The 17,898-nt window shown below is 41.5% G+C and overlaps 1 protein-coding gene across 1 annotated transcript in view; it reads left to right on the top strand.

The window, feature by feature from the left end:
- ube2wb (ubiquitin conjugating enzyme E2 Wb) overlaps nt 1-17,898 on the top strand; it is a 92,097-nt gene that overhangs the window by 48,863 nt on the left and 25,336 nt on the right. The window contains exon 3 of the mRNA XM_067980468.1: nt 1,929-2,031. Coding sequence (XP_067836569.1) covers nt 1,929-2,031 — 103 coding nt within the window. The remainder of the gene's footprint in view (nt 1-1,928; nt 2,032-17,898) is intronic.

The raw sequence follows: 17,898 nt of genomic DNA, 5'->3' as shown, positions 1-17,898 counted from the left end.
CAGTCCCGCTCCAAAAACAAACTTTTTAATGCCCACCTGCCCTGAACCCACCCCTTGGGGGTTAAAATGACCTCCAATGTCTCCATTGCTCCAAGCCTAGCCTTGTATAGCCATTACAAACCACTACAAAACCAATCTTTAAAATATAGACATATATTTTATATTAACAAAAACATACAATGGCTATTCTACCTGGTACACCTATACTTACATATAAGATTGCCACTGAGTTTTCCTGAAACAATGGAAGGAGTTGTGGAATTCAATCCCCAAAACACCAGTTTAAAAATCCCAGAATACATTTTTTTTAACCTCACTTTATCCCTCACCGCTTTTAAAGCTGAGAATACGCAGCATGATGGTATGCAGGATGCACCAATTAGAGTTGAATATCTAGTATATACTAATGAAGGGGAATGGTGTTTAGCTGCGCTTGGGCGTAGTCCTTAACTTTGGTTGCACTGTGGAATGGTCCTGGACTTTGGCAGAACTGGGGTGGGTGTCCTGGAGTTTGACAGTTTTGAAGTGGGGCTGCTGAAATTTGGCAGCATGGGGAGATCCTTCAGTCTGGCAACACTGTGGAGGGGGGACCCTAAGTTTGGCAGAGCTGTGGCAGGTGAAAGTGAGCTTTGGCACAACTGGGAGTTGAGATTTGGCTGACTGATGGATTCTTGGAGTCTGTCAGTCGTGAGGGCATGGATAAAGCATAGGCTTGACAGCACTGGTTGCATGGGATCTTGTGTCTAGCAGCACTGATTTGTGACTTTTTAAAGGATTGCTGTAAACAATGAATGTGGTAGTTTTTGAGGAAAACGTTGCCTCTCCAAGAGCTTAATGCACTTTCTGAAGTTTATAAGAACACAACAAAAGCTACAACAATTGTGTAATCAGTCTTTTTTTAAATCGCTCGCATACAAAGAACATTCTTAGGCTGAATGCAACCTCAGCATCCTATTTGACTCCGAACTGAACTTCCGACCACACGACCTCTCCATCGCAAAGACCACCTACTTCCATCTCCATAACATCACACATCTCTGTCCCTACCTCAGCCCATCTGCTTCTGAAACCCTTGTCCATGCTTTTGTCTTCCGGATTTGAGTATTCCAATGCTCTCCTGGCCAGCCTGCCGTCCCCCACTCTCCATAAACTTGAGCTCATCCAAAACTCTGCTGCCCAATTCTATCTTGCGCCAAGTCCTGCTGACCTACATTGGCTCCCAGTTCCCAAGTGCCTCCGATTTAAAATTCTCACCTTTGTGTTTGAATCCCTTCATGGCCTCATCTGTCCCTACCTTTCTAATATCCTCCAGCCCTACATCCCCTGCCCTGAACTCAGTGTTCCTCTTACTCTGGGCTTTAGTGCTCCCCTCCCCCAATTCACCCCACCATTGGCAGTTGTGCCTTCAGCCACTTAGGCCCAATGCTCTGGAATTCCCTGCCTAAGCCCCTTTGCTTCTCCACCTTTAAGACTCCCTCAAAATCCACCTCTTTGACACAGTTTTTGGTCGCTCCTTCTAATATTCTACATCATTGCCTCTGTTAATTTTTTTTTGTGATTGAGTCTGAAATACTTTGGGATGTTTTTCTATCTTAAAGGTGTTATATAAATGGGTGTTGTTGCTCCCCTTCATCTTTTAGCCCTCAGCAATCTTGCTACTCAGTGGGTCTCCACTTTCAACCTGCCAGGCTGTGGGATATTGACCAAGTTGGAAATCTGTGCTGGTCCCTTTCAGAGTATGATTGAAATCAAATGTTGATTATGTGGATAATTGAAGGTGCAGTTACATGTCCCATCACTTTATGTTGCTCATTACCTGATTGTTTTCCTCAACAATTAGCAAGATGGCAAGGGTGTTATGTTAACGTGGATATGTGATAAATGACTAGAGTCCTGTACAGACCACGTAATTTATTTTATGTTTACAGGTGGATTGTAGACATGGAAGGAGCTCCTGGCACATTATATGAAGGGGAGAAATTTCAACTTCTCTTCAAGTTCAGCAGTCGTTACCCTTTTGATTCACCTCAGGTAATACTTGTACACAGACAGAACCTGATGACTGCCATGTTTATTCCTGTAAGTGTATGTTTAACTAAATAGGAAATTGGTAAAATTAATTATATAAAATAACATACTAAATCAAAGTAAGAGGTATATGGAAACCCACAAAATCCCATGGTTTATTATCTATATTTCTACAGTTTGTTGACCGACCATATTACCCAATCAGGTTTTAAGTCCATTTGAAAGCACTAGCTGATGAAAATTATTTGCAGAGTTTTGATAAATTTATACTAATTCCATTTCATGTGATTTTAAATCTTGACTGTTAATTTTTTTTGTTTATTAAGTAAAAGTTCAGTCTCATAGAAGCCATCCACATGGAGTCTCCCAAGCAGTAAAGATCTCCTTGAATAATGAATCTGGTGAATCTGTCTCTCTGGCTGCTGAATTGAACATGCATCAGTACATTTCCCGATTCTGAATGCTGATACCAGCAGGCCAGTGTTGAATATTTTAGGTACATTGAACACCACGAACGCAATCTAGTAATAGAAACAGTATTGGCCCCTACTCAACAGATTGGCAGCTGACCAGAGACTACTATGTTATCTGAACAGCCTTTTTCTGGCTAAGAAACCATTGGTCTCTGAGACTGAATTAGACTAGCCAATTGAGGGTCCATCTTAATTGTCTTTCTGGGTATAATAAATTGAAGATACAGGTGCTTCCTCAAGTATTAGTTTTAAATGAAACCAAAACACCAGATTGCCATTATTAGCCTGATGTAAAATACAGTTGGTCATATATCAGTGCCCTAGTTTGAAGCAATCAGAAAAGTTAGTGACAAAAGTTAGCGACATAGACTGTGGCAAATAAGCATCTTTTCACAAGTAATGAGGCTGCTCTTGTATTTTAATACTTCAAAGTTACTAATATCATGATGGAGTGCCATCGAAGAAAATGTTATATATTCCTGCTGTCAATTGCACTTAGTAAGTCCCTGATCTCCATTGACCTGAAACCTCTACTCGTGGCTCACTAAATGCCCTGAGCAGGTCGGTGCGTCTTATTGCTTCGAGTTATGGCGCATGCACACGATGTAGAGAACAAGCTCAGCACTGAAAATAATGGCAAACGACATGGAGAATCTGATGGGGAAAAAATGACTTTATTTGATTTACATTACCTCTTATGAACTGCTTTGAGGATGTTTTCCCAGTACTGCCCCAACCTAAAAATGATCAGGAGAGGCCTGTCATGACATCCTAGCATGCCAACATATGTTGGTCTCTGTGTTTTGCAGCAGCTTGCAACGGGCTTACAGAGAGCAGAAACTGTCTGCATAATATATATTGCAATGGCGTTCCAATTCTTAAATTGGCAAATTGTGCCATGCAACTGAAGTAGCCATTGTAATGCCTTTGTTCAATATTGGAGAGCAAGGTAAACCAGATAATTATAGAGCAGTTAGTCTAATGTCAGTTAAGGGCAAACTCTTAGAATTCATAAACAGAAACCAAGGAATTCAAATACATAATTCCCTGAAAGAGTGAGTGTAGATAGATAAAGCTAATAAAAAAAAAAGCCAACAGCATTTTTGGTTTTATAGGTGGGGCATAGAGTACAAGAGTAAAATAAAATGAGTAATGGAGCAACAGGGTAGAGACTTTAGGTTAACTTGACCATGCAGGAGCAGATGAAAGTAACTTTGATTAGATTTATGAAAATTCCAGTACAGTTTTAATCTAGATAATGATAACCAGGCAAAACTTTGACTTGAATATCAGCATTTTTTTTAACCAATTGTTTGTTTTGATAGCTAAATTTATTCATGGGTTGTTTGCACAATTGCAAATTTTTTCCTGCATTTTTGTTCTTACTGAGTTGATAAACAAATGTTTGTTTCAACAAGTTGGGGTGTCTGTCTCATGTGACCAGTAAATGTAGGACTTTGTTGCTCATGGGTTACCTTCTCTGGTCTCAGAACCAGCAATCAGTCAAATTCTAGATGCAGTATATATTGGTTACCACCTTCTCCTACAGCCTGGTGTTCAATGCCTTTGGCTTGCTCCATGCCCTACTTTGCCATTCCAAGTGCCAGGCTCCCCTCCAGATCCTATTCCCTGTACTCCAATACTCTGGCTTTAATCCACCAGACATCCCCTCCTCCTTGGCCTGCAAGGATTGTGGGGGGAAAGAGAGTGCGCAATGAATCAACCTGTGGTGGTGGGGGAAGAGAGAGAAAGTTCCTGTTTGGAGGGGGAGAGACAACCTGTCTCCTAGTGGTGTTGATGGGGTTTGGATGAGAGAGAATTCCAGTTGATTTGGGGAGGGGGGTAATTACAGAGGAAACAAGACATGGTGCTAATGAGTTTCTAAGTTTTTATTTGATTGACGTATCTCAAGGAGCTTTATTTTAAGATTGTGCAAGCTACAGGATATGAGTAGCTGTCAGGGAGGTATAAGGCTCAATTTAGTTGTGGGTTCTGATGAGATCTTAAACCATGAGCTTGAAGCTTGAGGCAGTTCATGGGTCTCAATAGAGCTGAGATTTGATTACAGCCTTAAAGGCACAACCAGCTATTACTGTTGCCGATTATATACTAAATAGTTCAAAAGTTTTTCTAGTTGTATGGTAGAGGTGACGTAATAAGAGCTGGTTAACAGTCAACCTAAAAGTGTATGATGCATATTGTATCACTTTCTGATATTCTGTTATGTACAAATGGCTTTAAAATGGTTTATTTGCATGAAGCAATTTGATGACAGCTTATCTCACTCTTGCTACACTAGTTAGTTGTCTATATACAGAGTCATATAATGTGAAGTTTTCTTGGTTTACTTGGGAATATAAATTTCCAGACTGTTATTTCTATGAGATAACTTAACTTCCAGTACAGTTACATAAATAACCTCCTCTCCACCTGCCCCTCTGCCCCCATCCCCAACTGCAAGACTACAAACCAGTTGCATTCAAACTGAGGTTAGTAGATCCTTTAGGGCTGTGCAAGGGCCTAACTACTAGAAGTGAGTAGGAATGGAGCTGAGTGGCAGTGGAACAAGTGAGATCTGCGCTTCAAATCACTATCTGAGACTGTACTGAGGAATAAGGAAGAGGGTCTGATAGTGAGGAGGAAGATACCATGAAGGTGATGATGGATTTTGAGGAGTTCCTCAATCTCTCCTAACAGAAACCTCCAGGTGCATGGCAACTCCATTCCTTTGCAGTCCCCTTGTCAGATACAATCTAGCTCCTTGAACTTCAGATGGTAAATTCTGATGAAAGACTGAAATACATGGTGGTCATGGATTTGCTGTTTGACGTTTTAGAAGCTGACATCTTCATAATTAACATTATGTAAGTTTTGCTTCACCTTTTTTTACACCATGGAGATCATTCCATTGAATTTTTGGTAAAGAAATGTTTGTAATTATACATCACATCATTGTAATATCTCAAAGTGCTTCACACAGTAAATTACTTCTTTGGAATGCAGCATCTGTTATGTAGGCACAAATGTAAAATGGAGTTGTTGATCTTATGAATGTTTGATTTTAAAACTCCTGTAGTTTTATTTAATACTCCTGTAGATAAATAACAGAAATAAAAAATAATTATTGGAGAGTGTTGGGTTGCAAATAGTATTATGTTATGTCCTTCTGTAAGTTTTTAGGTTAATTGGTGGATGGAAGTGTCAGTATTTGCAGGGAGTTCCTCATATAGAAAAGTTCAAATGCCACTGCTGGGAAATATAGATTCTCTTGCTCCACCTCCCCCACCGTGCCCCCCCACCCGGTCCCCAGTCGAAAAGTGAATTGTAGAATCATAGCGCAGAAGGAGGCCATTTGGCCAATTGTGTCTGTGCCGGTTCTTTGAAGAGCTATCCAATCAGCCCCACTCCCCATAGACCTGCAAATTTCTCTTTTTCAAGTATGTATCCAGTTCCCTTTTTAAATGTTACTATTGAATTAGTTTCTACCATCCTTTTGAGGCAATGCATTCCAGATCATAACTTACTGCATAAAAAAAATTCTCCTCATCTCCCCCCTGTTTTTTGCCAATTATCTTAAATCTGTGTCCTCTAGTTACCAACCCTCAAGCTAGTGGAAACAATTGTTTTAGCGAATTGTTAGAAATCTTAAGAGATATTACTTTTCTAGATGACTTAACTACTTGCTGTGCAATTCTTTCATTTTTCTATTTTATAGCAAAGTAGTTGTGAAGAGAGGCACAAAGCAGGGGTTGAATATTTCACCAAGGAAGTTGGATATGATAGCACGTAGCTCCTTTAGGCTAAGCCCATTTTAGTAATTTATCATTGCCCAGTAATTTTTCCTCCATGTATCACAACAAATTATGTATCAGTATTAATCTAAAACCGCAGCTTAAAAAGGATGCATATGGGAAGGTAACTCTTGGAGTAAGTATTTTGCCAATGCATAATTAATTGCCTCTACATGAGCTCCAGTATTTCTTTAAAGATTCTAATGAATGGCCTTCGCCACAGATATTCAGTTGCAAAATATGGTCGTTTTTTTAAAAATTTATTTTTTGGTTGTCTGCTAATACACTCAGGGCAACTAGGATATGCAGTAAATGCTACCTTGGCAGTGTCGCCCACATCCCAAGAACAAAAAAAGTACTTTTTTCACTTTAAATGCAGAATAGTTCAGTCCCCACTGCATATAGCGGGTACATTCATGGTTCATGCTAACGTGATTTGGCCACCATACGTGGTGGATGGTAAATCCATCTGAATGAACCAAGTCATTGTAGCAGAGGTTGCCCTGATCTCACGTTAAACATATCAGCTGATTGAAGCTGCCTGAAGTCTCTACTTTCTGACTACTTCCCATAGTTGTTAACGGTTAATAGTGTGAACAGCTGATTGAAGCTGTCTGAAATCTTCATCAGCTGTTTGCACTGTTAACAGTTAACAACTACAGGAAGCAGTTGGAAAGTGAAGCTGCCCAAAATCTCGAATCAGCTGATATGTTTAACGTGAGATTATGCTACAATGTCTTGGTTCTATTTGTCTCTGCGGTTCTAACATCTGCCTGATTATGTTGCAAAGTGAGATGTTGATCAGATGCAGCCATAAAAAAAACAGCTTTTAAAATGTTGGAAATACTGAAATAGCTGGCGTGCTTAATATGTTTTAAGCGGCGCCTTAGTTATTGATGCCTGTGGTGATGGCAAATGATTAGCACCCTTTGCCCGATACAGGCAGTTGTTCATGATAAGTGTGGACGGTGTAAGTGGTGGGAACTGTATTTTGCAGACATACTCAAGGATTAATGAGCTCATGTTAGACAATGAATTATAAATATTTGTGCTCATCAGATGAAGAATGTTGTATTATTATTAGGCTTATTTATGTCAGCATCAGGCACCACAATATTGAAGTACCCCATTCTCTGCCACAACAATATGCTTTAATTCCAACATTAGAAGAGCAGCATAAATATGGTATTTTCATACCAGGCATCCTTGTGGCCTCTGAGTGAGGTTGCCAATTTAGTTCTAAATTTAGAGCAGTTTTGTACTGTGGATCTGCAGTCTGAGAACTGTGTTGAGGTTGCCTATACTCAATTCCCACAACTCATTTCATACAGTACATCTTCAGGCCGCACATGGAAGAGGTTTTTGTCTCATCAGTTTGGCTGGATTTGAATTGAGGTCCCAGATGTGAAGGACGTGTACTGCACACAGGAATAGAGAAGCTGTGCCACGGTTTCTTACTTGCACCCTTTCTGTGTATTACTATTCTAATTATGGTGCTGCAGTACATTTTCATTTTTCTGCAAATAAAGGTTGCTACTAAGGGAGTTTCTTTCAAAAAGGAATTATCCAAGGCCATTGAGGAAACCAGAGTTTGTACATATCCGGTGAATGTTGTAAGTATTGATTTTTAGAAGGTGTTCGATAAGATACCAGCTAAGAGACCCGTTATAAAATTGAAGACGTGTTATTAAAGGGGTGGGTAAGGGACAGAAAGTGGAAAGGTCAATGAATTTTTTAGATTGGTGAAATGTAGGTGATGTGTCCCAGGGATCTGTGCTGGGATTTTTTTTTTGTTTTGGATTTATGACTTATTCGGACATAGATATGAGAAATGATATGGCACCAAGTTAGGGAGCATGGCAAACGGTGAGGAGTCCGCAGGAGGGTAGAGACAGATGAGAGGAAATGTCAGATAGGTGGCAAATGCAGAGAAATGTGCATTAGACTGCCGCAAACAGCAATTGATGCTAGCTCAATCGTTAATTTTAAATCTGAGCTTGATAGATTTTTGTTAGCTCTTAATATTTTTGGTTAAGGCAGGTATATGGAGTTAGGTCACAGAGCAGCCATGATCTCATTGAATGGCGAAACAGACTTGAGGGGCTAAATGGCCTACTCCTGTTCCCAAATAAAAACAGAAAATGCTGGAAATACTCAGCACGTCAGGCAGCATCTATGGAGAAAGAAACGGAGTTAACGTTTCAGGTCGATGACCATTCATTAGAGCTGGAAGAAGGTGAAGATTAAACAGTTTTTAAGCAAGTACATAGCTAGGGAAAGTGGGGAAGGGAGGGGAGGAAAGGAAAGAACAAAAGGGAAGGTCTCTGATGGGCTGGAGGGCAAGAGTGATTAAATGACAAACAGAATGATGGTGCAAGGCAAGGAGGGTGGTAATTGGACAAGTAAAGAAACAAAAGATGGGCCTAGAGGAGCTGTGAATGGCATTGGTTATGATCTGAAGTTATTGAAATCAATGAGTCCAGAAGGTTGTAAAGTGCCTAATCGAAAGATGAGGTGCTGTTCCTCAAGCTTCTGTTGCGCTTCATTGGAACAGTGTAGGAGGCTGAGGACTGAGAGGTCAGAGTGGGCGTGGGACTGGAAGTTAAAATGGCAAGTGATTGGCAGGTCAGGGTCACGCTTGCGGAGTGTTTGGCAAAGCCTACTCATGTTCCGAGTACATTTTGGGAAAAAGAATGTTGAACGTGTATCTCAAATTGTAAGATTGAGTGGAAGAACCTAAAGATCACGGGGTGCAGATACATAGATCTTTAACGGTTATAGTACAGGTAGAAAGGCCTTTAAAAGGGAAAGTGATATTCTGGGTCTTGTACATAAGGACATTGAATGTAAAAGCAAGGAAGTGATAAATTTCTATAAGATATAAGTTAGGCTACAGTTGGAGTATTGCATGCAATTCTGGGCACCCATTACTGAAAGTTACTGAAAGAGTGCAGTGAAGAGTGTAGAGACTGACACCAGGAATGAGATTATAGTTATCAAGAAAATGTGGCTTTTATTGTTTGACCAGAGCAGGTTAAAGGGAAATCTGAGATTTTCAAAATTATGAAAGGGTTTGAAAGGGTAAATAGTAAAAGATTGCTTCCACAAGTTGATGGACCCATAATAAGAGGGTATAGACTCCAGATTAGAAGAACAGGGGAAATGAGAAGAAATTGTTTTTACATCAAAGGTTTTTGTTTAGAACATGAAATTCTTTACTGCAAGTGGCAGAGACTATGACATAATTTAAAAGGGAATTGGATAACTAGTTGAAAATAAGAGTATAACATAAGCATGGAAATGGGATTAGTGTAAAAAACTGCAATTGAAGTACCAGCACCAACGCTGGCATGATGTGCCAAAGGGCTTTCTGTGCTATAATTTCTGATTCTAGATTTTTTTTTTCATTTACTTAAGCTATGTGACATTATCTGATGAATTTAGCTAATCAGCATGATGATGAAACTGTAAATACATTTTATGTAGGCTAAGTCATTATGATGGTTCATCTGAAGGAAGTTTTTTATTCTAAGTTCACCACAATACAGTTCAACCAATTTGCAAAAAGGAGCATGTCTAATTTAAATAGTATATATTTTCAAATTCATTTTTGTTTGATGGAAGAAGAATTTTCTTTAGTTTGAAGAGAACCAGTGGAGTTAAAAATGACTTTCTTTAAGTTTTTGAGCACAAGTTGTAAGGGATGTCAATGTTTGGGAATGGAAAACATTTCTACTTTTCGGCAGCCAGTGTCAACATCAAGTCCAGGTCAGATACCTGTTCAAGTGCAACATAAAAACTCTGGTGTTGCAATCTCAAGTGCTACTCAACCCTACACTAGCAATCGTTGTCTTTGTGACATTTCCAAAATTTTTAGCAGTTTTACGCTATTGACATTTGGTTATCAAGAGCTAGACTGAGCCTGCCCAAACTAATTTCTCTTGGAAGCCATGCAGCCATCAAACAAAGGGAATTTTTATTCCATTAGTCTGAACATGGGAACAGAAGTAGGCCATTTAGCCCCTTAAGACTGTTATGCCATTCAATGAGATCGTGGCTGATCTGTGACCTAAATCCATATACCCGCCTGAGTCCCATATCCCTTAATACCTTATGGTTAACAAAAATCTTTAAATATCAGATTTAAAATTAACAATTGAGAGCTAGCATCAACTGCCATTTGGGGAAGAGAGTTCCAAACTTCTGCCACCCTTTGCGTGTAGAACTGTTTCCTGACTTCACTCCTGAAAGTACTGGCTCCAATTTTTAGGCTGTGTCCCCTAGTCCTAGACTCCCCAACCAGCAGAAATAGGGTAGATAGAGAGAAACTATCAATTCCCCTTAATATCTTGAAAACTTTGATCAAATCACTCCTTCATCTTCTAAATTCCAAGCAGTGCAACCCTAGTTTGTGTAATCTCTCCTCGTAATTTAACCCTTGGAGTCCAGGTATCATTCTTGTAAATCTAAGCTGCACTCCCTTAAAGGCCAGAATATCCTTTAAGGTGCAGTGCCTAAAACTGAACACAGTACTCCAGGTGTGGCCTAACCAGGTCTTTGTATAGCTGTTGCTTAACTTATGCCCCTTTGTATTCTAGTCCTCCAGATAAAAAGGCCAGCATTCCATTAGCCTTTATATTTTCTGTACCTGCTCATGACATTTTAATGATCTATGTACATGAACCCCTAAGTCTCTTTGGACCTCCACTGTTTTGAGCTTCTCACCATTTAGAAAGTGCTCTGATCTATCCGTTTTAGGTTCAAAGTGGATGACCTCACATTTGCCTACACTGAAATCCATTTGCCACAGTTTTGCCCATTCACTTAATATCTCTCTAATTTTATGCTTCCATCTACAATGCTGCCTATCTTTCTCATCAGCAAACTTGGATATGTGGCTCTTTATCCCATCATCTAAGTCGTTAATAAATACAGTGAATAGTTGAGGCTCCAACACAGATCCCAGTGGGACACCACTAGTCACATCCTGCCAATTTGATACCTGCCCATTATTCCTACACTGTCTCCTGCTACTCAGCCAATATCCTAACCAGGTCACTAATTTGCCCTCAATTCCATGAATTCCTTCGAAGCCCAGATCCAGAGGTGAAAGGGTTAGGTGTTTTTTTAAAAAAAATACTGCACCACCCAGTCCTCATAAATCCAATCTTAAAATAAAAATTGTGCATTAATTCACATTTTATAACTGACAACTACAGTTAAGCCACTTTTCCTCAGCCTTGCAATTAATGGATCTGAGATATTACCAGCCTTGAAATTACACTCTGTATATCCACATACAAATGCTTAACACACTTGTATGGAATTCCATTGTCTATTATTTTAAAGGAGGGGTTATATTTTTGTTAAAATCATGGACAAAGGATTTCATAAGTTTATATGTTAATATTCAGTGTAATTTCAAGACCACTGTTTGAGTTTTAACAGCCATCAGATTTTTTTTTAAAAACTCTATTTAGACCAACTAACAGGTCATAGGAACAGGAGTAAGCCATTCAGCCCCTCAAGCATGTTCTGCCATTCTGTGAGATCATGGCTGATCTGTATCCTAACTCCAATTACATGCTTTGGCTCCACATCCTTTAATACCTTTAGTAGATTTTTGCTAGCCAATGTCAGATTTAAAATTATTAATTGAGCTAGCATCTACTGCTTTTTGTGGGAGAGAGTGCCACACTTCTGCCACCCTTTGTGTGAAGAAGTGTTTCCTAACTTCTCTCTTGAATGACCTGGCTCTGTAGCAAAACATCCTCCCTTTTATATTCTAGCCCGCTTGATATAAATGCTAACATTCCATTGGCCTTTTTGATTATTTTTTGTACCTGACTACTACATTTTAGTGATCTGTCTAGATGGACCCCTAAATCTCTTTGGACTGCCACTGTTCCTAGCATTTCACCATTTACAAAATACTCGGATCTTTCCATTTTTGGCCCAAAACGGATGACCGCACACTTATCTGCATTGAAATCCATCTGTCACAGTTTTGCCCACTCACTTAATCCATCAATGTCTTTGTAATTTTATGCTCCCGTCTAAAATATTTACTGTACCACCAATCTTTTTGTCAGTCTTTAGTGCCATTATTTTATCTAATACTGTTTTCGTGCTTATGTTAATTTTAGCTTATGTTAACTTTAATTAATTTTAGGTGACTTATACTATCAGTTGTGTGTTGCAGGACTGGTACCTGAAGTATAGCTACTAACTTAAATGGGAAGAAGGCTGAATATAGAAAGTACAGAGAAGTAAATAAGGAAATAAGAGGGCGTATGAGAATAGACTGGCGGCTAACATAAAAGGGGATCCAAAAGTCTTCTATAGGCAAATAAATAGTAAACAGGTAGTACGAGGAGGGGTGGGGCGGATTAGGGACCAAAAAGGAGATCTACACATGGAGGCAGAGGGTATGGCTGAGGTACTAAATGAGTACTTTTCATTTGTCTTTACCAAGGAAGAAGATGGTGCCAAAGTTACAGTAAAAGGGGAGGTAGTTGAGGTACTGGATGGGGTGAAAATTGATAGAGGAGGTACTAGAAAGGCTAGCAATGCTCAAAGTAGATAAGTCACCCAGTCCAGATGGGATGCAGCCTAGGTTGCTGAGGAAAGTAAGGGTGGAAATTGCAGAAGTGCTGGCCATAATCTTCTAATCCTCCTTAGATACAGAGGTGGTGCCAGAGAACTGGAGAATTGCAAATGTTACACCCTTGTTCAAAAAATGGTGTAAGGATAAACCTGGCAACTACAGGCCAGTCAGTTTAACCTCGGTGGGGAAGCTTTTAGAAACAATAATCTGGGACAAAATTAAGTCACTTGGACGAGTGTGGATTAATTAAGGAAAGCCAGCACGAATTTGTTAAAGGCAAATTGTGATTGACTAACTTAATTGAGTTTTTCGATGCGTTAACAGAGAGGGCAACATGGTTGATGTGTATATGGACTTTCAAAAGGCGTTTGCTAAGGTGCCACATAATAGGCTTGTCAGCCCATTGAATAAAAGGGGCAGTGGCAGCATGGATACAAAATTGGTTGAGTGACAGGAAACACTGTAGTGGTGAACGGTTGTTTTTCCGACTGGAGGAAGGAATACAGTGGTGTTCCCCAGGGGTCAGTACTAGGACCACTGCTTTTCTTGATGTATATTAATGACTTGGACTTGGGTGTACAGGCCACAATTTCCAAATTTTGCAGATAACACAAAACTTGGAAGTGTAGTAAACAGGGAGGAGGATAGTAATAGACTTCAAGAGGACATAGACAGGCTGGTGAATGGGCGGATGCACGGCAGATGAAATTTAATGCAGAGAAGTACGAAGTGATACATTTTGGCAGGAAGAACGAGGAGAGGCAATATAAACTAAATGGCACAATTCTAAAGGGGGTGCAGAAACAGAGATCTGGGGGCATATGTGCACAAATCTTTGAAGGTGGCAGGACAGGTTGAGAAAACAGTTTTTAAAAAAAGCATATGGGATCCTGGGCTTTATTAATAGAGGCATAAAGTACAAAAGCAAAGAAGTTATGTTGAATCTTTATAAAACACTGGTATGGCCACAGCTGCAGTGTATTGTCCAATTCTGGGCACCGCACTTTAGGAAGGATGTGAAGGCCTTAGAAAGGGTGCAGAAAAGATTTACTAGACTAGTTCCAGGGATGAGGGACTTGAGTTACGTGGATAGACTGGAGGAGCTGGGGGTATTCTGATTAGTGCAGAGAAGATTGATAGAGGTATTTAAAATCATAATGGGTTTAGATAATGTAAATAAAGAGAAACTGTTCCCGTTGGCGGAAGGGTCGAGAACCAGAGGACACAGATTTAAGGTGATTATCAAAAGAACCGAAGGCGACGTGAGGAAAAACTTCTTTACGCAGCAAGTAAATATGACCTGGAATGCACTACATAGAAACATAGAAAATAGGAGCAAGAGTAGGCCCTTCGGGCCTGCTCTGCCATTCAAAATGATCAGGCTGATCGTCTAACTCAGTACCCTGTTCCCGTTTTTTCCCCATGTCCCTTGATCCCTTTAGCATTAAGAAACATATCTATCTCCTTGAATACATCTAATAACTTGGCCTCCACTGCCTTCTGTGGTAGAGAATTCCACAGGTTCACCACCCTCTGAGTGAAGAAATTTCTCCTCATCTCAGTCCTAAATGTCCTACCCTGTATCCTGAGACTGTGACCCCTCGTTCTGGACCCCCAGCCATTGGGAACATCCTCCCTGCATCTAGTCTGTCTAGTCCTGTTAGAATTTTATGTTTTGATGAGATCACCTCTCATTCTTCTAAACTCTAGTGAATATAGGCCTAGTTGACCCAATCTCTCCTCATACGTCAGTCCTGCCATCCCAGGAATCAGTCTGGTAAACCTTCGTTGCACTCCCTCCATGGTAAGGAAATCCTTCCTCCGATAAGGAGACCAAAACTGCACACAATACTCCAGATGTGGTCTCACCAAGGCCCTGTACAACTGCAGTAAGACATCCCTGTTCCTGTACTCAAATCCACTTGCAATGAACACCAACATATCATTCGAGGTGGTGGATGCAGATTCAATCATGGCTTTCAAAAAGGAATTGGATAAATATTTGAGAAATTTGCAGGGCTACGGGGAAAGAACAGGGGAATGGGACTAACTAGATTGTTCTTACAAAGAGCCGGCATAGGCTCAATGGGCTGAATGGCCGCCTCCTGTGCTGTAACAATTCTACGATTCTATAAGAGAAGTGTGGAGGAATACTTTTTGTTCTAAGTGCACCTTTTTCAATAGGACATATATAATCTTACCAATATTTAAGGAAAAAAACAAATAGCTGGTTTTTGTTTCACTGACATGAAGGCCCTCTTCATCAGGCCACTCAATTCAATTATGGGGAGTCTAGCATATCCATGCATCCCAAAGTGCCTCCATTGCAAACAGTGCAGGAGTAGCTTTAGACTAGCCTGAGCAACAATCTGGAGCTTCCCAACCAGGGAAAACCATGTGTCACAATTTTTGGGTTTTTCCACAATATTCTCTCAGGTTTTGTGTTACTGTTCACTCCTGTAAGCAGACCTTGCATCTTTCAGAGTGTACCTTTTTCTGCCCAATATCTAAATGATAGTTTGACCTCGGGATCATAAGAGGACCCTTGTTCTGTATAATGGCTGCTGAAATGTATCAGATGCTACCATGTGAATTCTTCTCTCTACAAAAAGTGGTCTGAAAAAGTACTTTTCCCGAGACACAGCACAGCTTCAAACCAACAACTGGTTTATTTATATAAAATACATAAATGGCATTATAAAGTTTGCAGTGAGTAGACTCAATTTCCCTACACTCAGCTATGGAAAATAAAGATAAGTTATTGTCTCTCTAAACATGGACTCTAGTTTTGTTAAGCTTTTCAAAGCTAAGCTGATTCAGACTTTTTATTGGTTTTGCAAGAAAATACCTTTTATGAAACTATTATACATGCTGGTGTACATTCTCATATTTTATGAAGCTAGTAAAAATATTGGTTCAGACTTTTAAAACACAGATAGCTTCTTGCTACTGCTGCAGAAACACATCTTTTTCTGGGGTGGGGGGGAAAAGAGAGAGAAAAGTAAGTTTCTCTGTGAATTTGCTTCCCCTTCAGTCTATGTGTCGACAATATACTTTTCATGATATGATTAACAAGAATGACTAATATTGTATGAAGACTAAGGATGGCCTAAGTTGCTTATCAGTGATGTGATATTTTAGCTGACTGACGTTCTGGGGTTTTCCCATCGTTACAAAGCTACAGTTACTTTGCTAAGCAAGCAGTACTATTACTGACGTGTCTGGGAATGAAGCAGCTATAAATATGTATATATATATATCCTCCTCTTTCTCCCCCCCCCCCCCCCCCCCCCAAAACCTACACCTGGAGTGATATAGACTTAATGGGCCCGATGTTAGCAGGGCTGCGGGTTCTCGGCGGAGGGGGCTAGCGGGTGCGTGGGTAACGCGCTCGGTGAAATTAGTCAGCTTCCCGCGCGATTGTAGCATCCAATCCACTAATTGGATCCACTTACCTGGTCCTCCGGGTTCCCCACTGCTGATCTGCGCGTCGGGCGGACTGCGCATGCGCAGTAAGCTCTGTCAGCTGGAGGAGCTCTATTTAAAGGGGCAGTCCTCCACTGACAGATGCTGCAACAAATAGAAAAAATCACAGCATGGAGCAGCCCAGGGGGAAGGCTGCTCCCAGTTTAATGATGCCTCACTCCAGGTATCAATACATGGGGTGAGGAGGAGGGGGAGGACAGAGATCTTCCTGCGGGCGGGAGGAAGCAGCCTGCCTCTGCCACCAGGAAGGCCTGGCTCGAGGTGGCAGAGGAGGTCACCAGCGCAACCAACATATCGCCCACCTGCATACAGTGCAGGAGGCGCTCCAATGACCTCAGTAGGTCAGCCAAAGTGAGTACACGTAAGCTTTCCCCTACACTCCGTCTGCCACATCACTGCCCCCACCCCACATCTCCTTCAGCACTGCCAACACTACTCTGTCACATCACCCCTCATACCCACTCAAACCTCATCCTCATCTTACCTGCACCTACTCACCTCGCCAGTACTCATCCCGCCACTACCACTCAACCCAATCCTCATACAATCTCATGGCTCTATCTCATACTCACCCTCTCGTGCATCTCTTTCACGGCCAGCCTCACTCAACCTGCCACTACCTGTGCTGCAGCCACAGGGCATGCATCACATATGTGCAGTAGGCAGCGTAAGGCAAACGTGTCGTGAGCATGAAGGGGATGCACAAGGGTGTTTGAGGGTTTGTCATGGTTGTTACTTATATTGAATTTCTGACCAACTCATTACATATTATATTGGCACCACTACTGCTATGTCTTCGCGAATCCTGTCTGGTTTGTGCAATAATGCCCTCTCCTGAGGATCACTATGAGGACCCACAACTGATGCCACCCATTGTGTCACTGCAGAGTGGGTGTAGGTGTATTTGCAGGGCTCTTTTGCGCAGACGACTGAGAGACATCGGCGATGTCCCCGGTTGCACCCTGGAAGGATGCGGAGGAGAAGTTGTTGAGGGCAGTGGTGACTTTGACAGCGACAGGTAAGAAGATGGTGCTCGGGCCAGCCGGGAGCAGCTCGGCATGAAAGAGGCTGCAGATGTCCACGACTACATGTCGAGTGACTCTGAGCCTCCGTGTGCACTGCTGCTCGGAGAGGTCCAGGAGGCTGAGCCTCGGTATGTGGACCCTGTGGCGAGGGTAGTGCCCTTTGCGATGTATCTCTCTCTGTGGTTGCCCTCCCTCCTGCTGTGCAGGTGGATGTGTCACAGCACTCTGTTGTGGAGCTCCACGTGTCAGAGGTGGATGGCGAGGCTGGTGATGCTGTTCGCCCTCCGAGGAGGTCATGACTGCAGCTACGGTGGCCCCCATCCGCAAGATGTACACCTGAGGGGGTCCGCAAGGTAGGTACATGTCTCCGGACCCCGGGGTAAGTGTGCAGGTTGGTGACTTTGACTGTCGGGGAGGGTGGTGGAGGCCAAACTTTGTCCCAAGTGACAGAATGGCCTCCTGCAATGAGTGAGGGTCTCCCCCACCCC

This window comes from Heptranchias perlo, chromosome 3 (assembly GCF_035084215.1).
Source record: "Heptranchias perlo isolate sHepPer1 chromosome 3, sHepPer1.hap1, whole genome shotgun sequence".
In the NCBI taxonomy this organism is placed as follows: Eukaryota; Metazoa; Chordata; class Chondrichthyes; order Hexanchiformes; family Hexanchidae; genus Heptranchias; species Heptranchias perlo.
Note: the sequence above shows the minus strand (reverse complement) of the source record. Positions and strands in the feature narration are given on the sequence as shown.